At 33.2% G+C, this 11,036-nt stretch overlaps 1 protein-coding gene across 1 annotated transcript in view; it reads right to left on the reverse strand.

Moving 5' to 3' along the window:
- Nucleotides 1–11,036, reverse strand: part of LOC106688103 (putative leucine-rich repeat-containing protein DDB_G0290503) — a gene marked incomplete at both ends in the record, with an annotated part of 171,142 nt that overhangs the window by 87,546 nt on the left and 72,560 nt on the right. The window contains 1 exon segment of the mRNA XM_067045074.1: nucleotides 7,389–7,858. Within this exon segment, the coding sequence (XP_066901175.1) occupies nucleotides 7,389–7,858 (470 nt within the window).

Below are 11,036 nucleotides of genomic sequence, written 5' to 3' on the forward strand. Positions count from 1 at the left end.
GCTAGACGCAAATTTCGTCGGACTCGCCTGTCTGCAGATTATTTTCATTTTAAACTACTCCATAATGCAACCCAATTAGCAGTTCGACATGCTAAATCCCTTCACATTCATCAAATCCAAGTGGAAAATACTCCGAAATTTATCCCTACCAGAATCCAATAACCTCAGCTCCCTTCCAATAACACCTGACGATCTCAACAAACATTTCACATGCCATGCTACTGATCCATCAATCTTTACTGATATTCCAAATAACACCTTAAATTCTGAAAACTTCTTTTTTCCCACATATCTTATGAAGAATTACTAGCCACTATTCTAAGATCCAATACCAACGATCATGGACCAGACAACATTCCTGTTAAGTTGATTAAAACCTGGATTTAACTGGATCTCCCAGTCCTTATCCCCATACTTTATCATATATACAATTTTTCCTAGCAAAATGCCACATTTCCTTCTCGGAAAACCGCTTTAGTTCGACCATTAAATCAAATCTCAAATCTAAGAAGATGGTCAGGGTTGCAGACAAAAAAAGAAGCTGTTCAACCGTTCACTTTGAACAACCCTGATGAAGCCCTGCAAAGTGGGGCGAAACGTCAGACATTAAAATAGTTTTAAACTATTTGTTCTTCCTTTTTTGGACCGCAACCCTGACCATCTTATATTTAAATCTTTACGGTCAAATATATACATATATATAAAATACCAAATCCATCTTCACCTAATGACTTCTGTCCTATTTCTCTCCTCTCTAACCTTTCAAAACCGATAGAATGCCTTGTTCAAAACCAACTCTCAAACTTCCTAGAAGAACGTTTCCTCATCAATCCCCTCCAATCCGGCTTTCGATCTGGCTATTCAACACAATCCGCTCTCCTAAAAATAACCCATGATCTTCAAACTGCCATGGAACACCAAAACCTAACTATCCTCATCCTCCTGATTTATCCGAAGCATTTGACACGGTAGACCACAACATCCTTCTTAACAAACTACGAAATCTTCCTTTATCCAACAGTTCTTTGCGCTGGTTTCAATCCTTCCTTTCCGATCGCTCCCTGTACGTAGTGGTTCCAGATAAGCCACCATCATTGACTCGACCCCTTACCTGTGGTGTTTATCAAGGTTCATCGCTTTCCCCTACTCTTTTCGCCATCTACATCAATGACCTTCCCCTCCTTATCCAACATTCTCAATACCATTTGTACACTGATGATCTCCAAATTTACCTTTCCTTCCCACCTTCTGATTTATTGGTTGCCAAGGAGAAGCTTCAAGAGGACTTGAATCGAATTAGTCAGTGGGCACAAGAAAACAAGCTTAAGCTGAATGCAGAGAAGACTAAGGCAATCGTAATAGGATCCAATCACCTTCTGAAAACTATTCCTCCTATTCCAACCTTACTCCTAAACAACAATCCGATAAAATTCCATCCATAAAAAACCTTGGTGTCACTATAGACCAAACTCTCGCCTGGAAAAACCATGTTTCCCATATTTACCGTTGTACCTTCTTCACCCTAAAACGTTTAAATTATCTTTGTCACTGACTTCCTTTTGAAACCCTTAGACTCCTGGTTACTTCCTTAATTTTCCCCCACTTTGATTATTGCTGTGTGGTTTACGGGGGTGTCTCTGGGGATCTCGAAGCAAAATTAAAACGGTTAATGAATTGCTTTGTACGATTCATCTTTGGGGTCCCCAGGAACGCCTCTGTCACCCGGTTTTATGAAGAATTGAAGTGGCTTTACCCCTCCTTCCATCGTAAATATTTTCTTGCTTCCTTCCTCTACCAAATTGTCCAAGCCTGCCGTCCATCGTAAATCTCTGATATCCTTCAATTTAAATCCTCAGTGCATTCCCACAATACCCACTCACGGCCTTCAGATTTATATGTAACTGCCCATCGAACCGCAGCCTTTGGTAGATCTTTCCTAATTGCTCCTCCTCCCTATGGAATTCTATTCCCTCCTTCATTTGTAGTTCTAATACCCTTCCAAAATTCAAATCCTGTATCTACGACCACCTTCTGTCCACCCAATTCTGGAAGAGTAACAATTGACAAGGTTTATATATTTGCTGCATCTAATGTTTCAGTTTTTCGTTTTATACTTGTAAATATGTATAATAGCAGAAATTGTACCTTTCCATTTATTACTTTTAGTTTAATTGTATTTGATTTTTTAACATTTTTTTTTCTCATTTATTTATTATCAGAAGTTAGTCATCTTATGTTTTGTGATATGACATATAGTTTTATTTTATTTGTTCTATTTTTATTTTATATACTTTGTTAATTATTGTGGTTCATTTTTATCTTTTCGAACTCACTCTTGCTATATTTTATGATGTTTTATAATTTCATTTTTATTTTGTACTTGTATTATACTGTATTTGTTTACTCTAAGGCTTTAAAGCCTAATTCTAACACCTGTATATTATTCTAAAGGGATCAATCCCAGAATAAATAAAGATTATTATTATTATATAGATATAAGAATATACCATTAACCAAAAAACTAACAAGTAATAGGTCAATGCAGAAAAACTTTAAAAAGCTTAATTAAAACTGTATAGGTATATTAATATCGATCAGACCAACTGATTTTTTATTCAAGTTTTATTTAAAATAATATACATAGGTAATATAATAGAATAATAAAATAAAAAAAAAAAAAAAAAGAGTGAAGGGCTAGAGGAGGACTGGGAGTCCAAGTTGATAATACAAAATGGTCTCTATAACTATATTCTAGACTGACTTATTCATAGTTACCCAAATCCACTGGTTAATACTATTCAAAGAACATTCGTCACTAGTGTTTACTTGGTTATTTCTTTTTTTTTTTTCAGGTTGAATTTGAATTTTCATATGCAAATTAATGCATTGGTTTACCTCAAATTTTTCAATTTTAAACAAAAAAGAAAATAAATATTGGCATACATACACATATCTATATGTGTATAATTTGAGAAATTTAGTTCAAGCATTAGATTTTATGAAAAAAAAAAAATCAAAGTTTTCCCCAAAAAGAGTAAAATTAAAAATGTGCAAAATTTTGGAAGAACCCCGAAAGATGCAATTTTGTACAATATAAAATTAGTGTATTTTCCATAATTCACATCTCCGTCGAGGTTTAATGGCATTTAAAGCTAGGGAACAAAAGATGAAATTGCATGAAAATCTGGTCCTAGTAGTAATGCAAGGAAACTTAACTTCAAATGGGGACAAAGGTTTATTCACAAAGGGTAGAAGTGGGGACCCCAGGGAAAAAAAAAAATCTATTAGGAAGTTCTAACAACTGGCAAAAAGACCTACAATACCATCTATAATATAACATAATAATATTTTATGGATCTAATGTAGGAACTTTATCTGAACTAATAATTAAGATATCGGACAGGCTTTAAGACATTGCTTACTTTAAATAGTCCTGATCCCGATGTAATGTATGTATGATCCCGATGTAAATGTAAATTTATATACTTTTTTCAAAAGGGCAAGAACTGCACTACAATCTTTATTCTACAAATTTTCGGATATTATATGATGTAATTTTTATGCAAATATTTGTTTCAGATTAGATAAAAAGGAATAAGACAATATTATCAATTTCTCAAATCAAACGTCTAAAATGGTCAGAATTCATGGTTTTGCTGATTTTAAAGTAAAGTTGTTGACTGATTTCCATTGTCCAAAGCTCATTTTTTTTGTAATCAACCAAGAAAAATGGCTCCTGCTCAAAATTTAAGATTTTAGGTTTCAAGAATAAAATAATCCATCCCTCTGGGGTCTGCAGCTTTTCTCTAAGACTAAAGGACAGATTTTTTTCAGATTTGGCACCAAAGACAGTTCACCCTAGAAAAATCTCAGAACTCTACACTATCATTCGCCATTTTGCTACAAAAAGGCAGCTATTAAATATTAAGTAATAATGTGAATAGAAAAAGAATATGAAATAGTGTTGCCATAACATATTTAATTTTAATAAGAAAGAAACATTTTAAGTACACAAGGAGGTTAAGAAAAAATTAAGAAATACTTTCTAATTTTTTCTTTTTCGTCATACCAGGCATATACTATGTATAGAGATACTGGGGCGGAAAAGAAGTTTAGTTTAATTTAATTAGTTTATTTCAAGGAAGTATATATATTTCCACAACAGGATAACGCTCTGGGCCCAGGTCAGGGCAGCAGATAAAAATCTCAAAGGGCTACAGGCCTAAGTTGATAGCACTAAATGCGAGACCCAGGGTAGCAGCTGAATCTTGTATTGCCGTATAAATGCAGGTATAGAGGCCTTTCTATTGTGGAACAGCTATTTCGACCTTCTGAACACCCAGAGAAAATAAAAGGGTAATAAAATGGAAGTATTAAAAGGACTTTTAGATTTTTACCTTTGAAAGGATGAGAATCGACACACGAGAAAATTTCTGATCTCTCCCTCTCTCAAAAATACGTTCAGCCAATGAAATAGATAAAAGAGATAGATGGCTCCACCCCTATGGACAAGAGAGGGAGAATGATTGAGGTGCAGGAAGGGGAGATGTCAGAGGAGCAAACTACTGGCTAGAGGCTGAAGAAGGATGCATCTGACTGTCTTGGGAGAACACTTTGGATTGGAGACGGATAAAAGATAAAGACTAGTGGAAGAGGAAGCCCACCACACACTGCAGTCTTACATCACTTGCGCATACCACCTACAGTTTATTCACCCACAGCATATTAGTTAGGTATTCATAATATAATGAAAAAAAAAGAAAAGAGTGAAGATAAAGATGAAGAAACAATTGTAAAAAATACCAGCAAAAAAACAGAGAAAATGTCAAAAGGGAAAAGAATGAAAGATAAAACTCATCACAGATCTATTAGATCTGACAGATTCTTGGTGTCTCATAAAGAAGAAATGAAGACAGATGATAAAATGAAAGGGGAATCTTCTGATAATACAAACAATGAACAAGTAATTACAAATAATGTATAGCAAAAAACTACTCCTATCTTTATAAGGCTTAACCAAGGCATGGGTAAGGACAAAGCAAGCTTCAAAAAGAAACTCAGAAGAAACAAATTCAATAAATGCACCTTAAACTCAAGAACATTAATAGGGGACAATAGAAAACTAGAACTAAACCAGGCTCTAAAATATTTGAAATGGGACGTAATAGGATTATCTGAGGTAAGAAGGGAATTTAAAAAAATCACAGAAAGTAAGGATGTTATGGTATTCACACACACAAGCTCAGGTAAAGGTCTAGGAGAAGTTAGGTTTATAGTAAGCAACAAATGGAAAAATAAAGTAACTGATTTTAAGAAAATAAGCACATTGACAATTAAGGTAGGCAGAAGTAAGAAAATAGTTCTGATACAGGTTTATGTCCCAACAGCTTCTGCTATAGAAGCAGAAAAAGAAAATTTTTACAATGATGTACAGCATACTCTGGACATTTCAAGAAACTTTAAATACTCCATCATAGTAATGGGAGACTGGAATGGAAGGGCTAGAAAATGTGTTAGTGGTGAAGAATCTATCATAGGAAGCTCCTTGTATGGAACGAGAAACATAGGAGGGGTGTTACTTGTAGATTTTTCCATGGCCAACAGACTGCAAATAGCAAATACCTACTTTAAGAAAAAAGTAAAAACAAGTGGACGTGGCGCCTCTGATGTGAAAAAATATGAAATAGACTACATATTGCTATACAATATAAAAGAATATCAAGGATTGTGAAGTAATCACAGGGTTCAATTTTGATTCTGACCATTCTCAAGTCGATAGGTATTGAGGATAAATACATTTCTATAATAACAAAATTATATACTTACAACAAAGTATTTATATCTAGCGACAGGAAAGGCAAAGAAATTCCAATCAGGAGGGGAGTCAGGCAAGGAGATACACTATCACCACAGATCTTCAGTATAGTATTGGAACTTATTCTAAAGGAGATGGAATGGGATAAATATGGAATCAATATCATCGGTGAAAAACTAAGCACACTTAAATACGCACATGATGTGCTATTGATCTCAAGAAGAGAAGAAGAAATAGTGACCATACATGAGTTATTTGGAGGCCAAAAACAACAGAAAAATGTCCCATAAGCAAAGAAATAAATGCTTAACTTACTTGCACATTTGGCAACAATAAGAGATTCTAACAAATCTATTCAATCATCAGCATGCCTGGAATCATAAACATGAGAAAAAAGTGGATAGCTCAATAAGCAATTATTTACCAAGAAAATTTGATTTTGGAAAGAACTTCTAAGTAGTCATTCAATCACATATGTAAAGGACAACCCAAATTTGAAAATGAGGTATACCGATTGTCCTGCTAAGAAAATAGAATCCAGGGAAATAAAGAAGGAAACATACTGGTATGAAACAATCCAAACTCATTAATTTGTCAAGGGAAAAGGCTAAATTCTAACTAAACTTAATAAAGAATGATTTGAGAACAATAAGAAGTCTCCATATAGGCCTAGATGAACAAAGGGCTATTGTACAAAAGATCCATGTGGGTTGTGGTTAGGAAGGGTTCCACATCTCTCAATATTTATAATAACAATAAAAATTCAGGAAATCCTCCTGATGCATATCCAGCTCTTCTAAAATGGGTTACCCTCAAGGGGAACAAACTTGCACTAGAACAAGATCCTGATAAAATCACCTTGTGTAACTATTGGTCTTGAAACAGTATTTCCTAACAAAATCTCTTCATGTGTTACAGTGGTACAGTTTTTTTAAACTAATAATAATAACGTAAAGGGGAACATTACTGTACTCATTTGTAAATAGTAGAAGAGAGAGCCTGTCAAACCATAGTTTTACAGGTTATAAGAGATACTGATAAACCACCATATTTTCTGTCAAGAGAATTTGACATAACAAGTTAGCTTTGTTTAGTACTGAAAGTCACTGATCTATCTCATGGATTACTCCATCTCACAACCTACATGGTAGTAAATTTTTATTAATAAAACAATTTTATATAGGTTATCTTGATTAACAAATATTACATATTTATAACAAAATATGTATTATAATAGAAATACAGTCAGTTCTCAATTCACGACAGGGTTCTGTTGGTCCACATCCTTTGTAAAACATATTTAACATTAAAGTGTTTATTTAAAGATAATTTAATTAGTTTGCTAAATGTACAAAAATGGAAAGAATTACATAATATATTATATTTCGATATAAATGTATTTATCTTCTGGCAGAAAATTGGCTGACAGAATTGATTACGTCATCCAGTAATTAAACGAAATGATTTAAGTATTTTTTTTGTCATAAGTTCAAATGTTTGTTAGTCAAGCTGGCCGTCAGTTGAGATCTGACTGTAGTTTAAAATATATAAACCAAACATTAATGAATATTACCTCATCAATAGATTTCTGTTCCCATGAAGATGATTTACACATTTCTATTAACGGTAAATAGATTTCCCTTAAAGACGTAAAATATCGAGATTTTCCTAAATAAGCTAATCTAGGATGACTTCCTTTTATTTTTTGCACCAATTCAACTTTTGGGAAGATTTTTTTATTTGAATCATTTTCTTTTTTAAAGGTATTTTTATCCTCTAAAGTTTTATATTGACTTATTTGTTTTGATGGAGCAAAATCATCATTCACACTTTTAAGTGCTAAGCCCGAAACAGTTAAAAGTTTATAAAGCGATTTTTCTTTTTGAGGGCTATCTGTATGAGAATCAGAATCAGAATCGCTATCATTTGTAATATCTATGATATTAGACATAATTTCACCAAATGATTCTCTTTTTACTTTCCAAATATTGTACAAATTCAATGGCTCACAAGAAGAATCATTGGAAGGCATTTCTTTTATGTCTAAAAAAAAAAAAGAAAAAAAAATTAGAAGTCAGTGATATGAAAAACATAAAGCAAATCATTTTCGTAAATTAAAAGACAAAGTTAAATAACATAAATTGAAAGATATTTACAAATCTGTAATGGCACATTATCAGAATTAATACATCTGAAATTAAAATTATCAACAGTCTCTTCATATATAACTGATTTATTAATAAATTGGTTCATATTGATAAAATTTCAAAAATATATGAATTAATTGTTAGAGGGAGAGTGTAGCAGTTATTGACACTTTAGTAGATCTTGAGATTTTTTTCAAAGGAAAATTGCATGATTTTTAAATCATTTGTTTTATTCAATGATTTTGGCATCAATCAACTATCCATTCTTTAAATCCACCTTGATATATCCAAAAAACAAATCATAGTTTGGAGTTAATAATAATAAACCATAGAGTTCTATTTGCACCAGTTATTCACAGGGTAAATGTACCAATTATTGACATAGTCTAAAAAATATAAATTTAGTAAGAAAATACATACAAAATAACTCATTTTCACATTATTGCCTTTTTTCCACAATAGGATGATGTCAGTTGAGCTATTAGAGATCATACAACTCCATGATTTTGGAGGGAAAAAATATGTGTCGAAAAATGTTGGTTCTGGAAATTTGATAACATTTTCTTAGACTCCAGTTTCTTTTTTTTGAACTCAGCCTAAAAAGAGTGTTCATTTTATTAACAGATAGAATTGCTGTAGCTTTTTACTTTATTTTACACTCTTAAGCTGACAAACTGTTTTTAATCTTCTTCTGGCTTTTGGCAAGAAAACTAACAAAAATTATCCTTCTACAGTTTATGGGATTGTGAAAATATATTTTTATCACTCACTTCTTCCACAGAAAATAGATTTGATCTTGCATGCTCACATCATCAGAAATTCTTCCAAATTTACCACTGAGTTTTTCATTTCTGTTTATCTGAGAATACTCTTTGGCACTTTGAGATCAATTTATTGTTTTTATTGTGAATATTTGAAAAATTAAAATAAAGTCGTTCTGGTGCTATAATATCTTCCTCCAAATTGTAGTGAATTTGATCCAGTGCAACAATGATGATAATATTTTCCATCTCCATATTATATAACTGGCTGGGAAGAGCTGCTTGATCTTGTTCTGTATTTGTTTCCTTACTATGATCTTTACATGATGAATTTTTATTTGATAATTCAGTGAATCCAGGTAAAGCTCACCACAAGAAGTATTCCATTCATTTTCTTTCGTTGAGCTTTGTTTATTTCTATAACATTTTGTTCTTTCTTATTTTGGTTAACGTCCTAATCTAGTTTCATTTCTTTGTGGTCATCTGAGGTCTGAGAGGCTTCTATTTGTTTTCTGCTTCTGATGAAGTTTCATAGAGTTTTTCTATTCCTTCTAGTTCTAGTTCTTCTCGTAGGCAGCGATGTTTCCTTTGGAATATATAGTTTTGTTAACTTTCACTTCAACTTCCAATTTTTCAACATATTTTCATGCTTATTTTATTTTTTTAAATAAAGCTACTCATGCTATTTTTGTGGTCATAATAAAGCTGTTATTATTTTCTTATATCTTAATTCTTCTTGAATTGTGTTTTCATGGCTTATCTTAACACCATGCCGGGTAATTTTTTTTTTTAATTTCTTCTCGCCAAATCTATTTCTGTTTCTCAGTTGGATATGTGGTGTGTAAGAAAATTTCTTAATAACAAATCTGTGTAAAATCATAGATAACAGAGATCAAATCTGGGACACTAAACTATTAACTAGAACAGTGGTTGATAATACGAGGGAGATCTGAATAAAAGACTAAAATTATAACGCACCACCTATTTGTTGACTTCAAAGCAGCATATGACAGCATTCGTAGGGAACAATGGTACAAGGCAATGAGAGAATTCAACATCACTGAGAAGTTAATTAGAATGGTAAAACTAACCATGAGAGAGGTGAGATGCATGGTGCAGATTGAATGAATGAATGAAAAAATAATTTTATTCTGGGACATATGTCCCCTAATAATAAATATATGGTCCATATATTAAGATTTTTATCTGGCAAACATTTACAAATTTTCAGATAGTAAAATGAAATTACATTGGTATATTGGCTTTACTCTGTTTATAATGTTAATCAATATATGCCTATTTATTTGATTACAATGATGTGGAGGTTTGGCTATACAATAAGTGGAGGAATAAGTTTTGTTTAAAGGAAAGAATGGATCAGGACTGGCGAATGGAAATGGGAAGAGAATTCCAGAAGGAGGTTGCACGTATTACGAAGGATTTGCTAAAGAAGGCGGTTCTATAGGGGGGCATATATAAATCAATCGGTTGGGATCTGGTGTTTAATGAGAGGATGGATGAGCGAAGAGTGAGGAGATCTAGGATATAGGTAGGTTTTTGATTTTTTTGCTTTCAGGAGGTTGGATAGAGCCACTTCAACTCGGTATACCAGCGGGAGACTTGAAAGTGCCTTGGGAACCCAAAGATAAATCTTACAAAGCAATTCATAAGTCTCTTCAGTCTCAACTTTAGTCCTGCAGATAGCCCTCCATACACCAAGGATCCGTAGTCGAAGTGGGGGAAGACCAGAGAGGATACTAGGAGGTGACAGGTGTTCTGAGGAATGGAGTTACGGAATCTTAGGAATTGTTTGAGTACAGTTATGGATTTGTGTGTGATTTGGGAAATATGGTTATTCCAGGAGAGGTGTTAGTCAAAGGTAACACCAAGTTTTTTTATTGTAGGATAGAAGTGAATTGGTTGGTTGTTAAGGAAGAGTAGAGGACCGTAAGGGAGGGAATGAAAGAGACATTTTGAACCAATAAGAATGGTCTTGGTTTTTTCAGCATTCAGCTTCAAATCATTGTTAAATGCCCATGCGTTAATGCTGTCAATATCTTCTTGTATCTTTTGGACGGCCTTGAGCATCTCGGAGGGATGGAAGGACAGATAGACTTTGAGATCGTTTGAGAAATGAGAAACCATTAGACGTACAGATGTCTGCCAGCGCTCAAATTAAAGTTAGTTAATGAGGTGTAGATAGTTGACCGTAGATTAATGCTTGGAGGGGTTTGTCGGGGGGTGCGGTCAGCAAAGAACAACATAAATAAACAAAACCATATTTATTTATTTTATGCCGACGTTTTGACCTGA

Source organism: Halyomorpha halys, unplaced genomic scaffold, assembly GCF_000696795.3.
Source record: "Halyomorpha halys isolate HHAL.00 unplaced genomic scaffold, Hhal_1.1 Scaffold1052.1, whole genome shotgun sequence".
Classification (NCBI taxonomy): domain Eukaryota; kingdom Metazoa; phylum Arthropoda; class Insecta; order Hemiptera; family Pentatomidae; genus Halyomorpha; species Halyomorpha halys.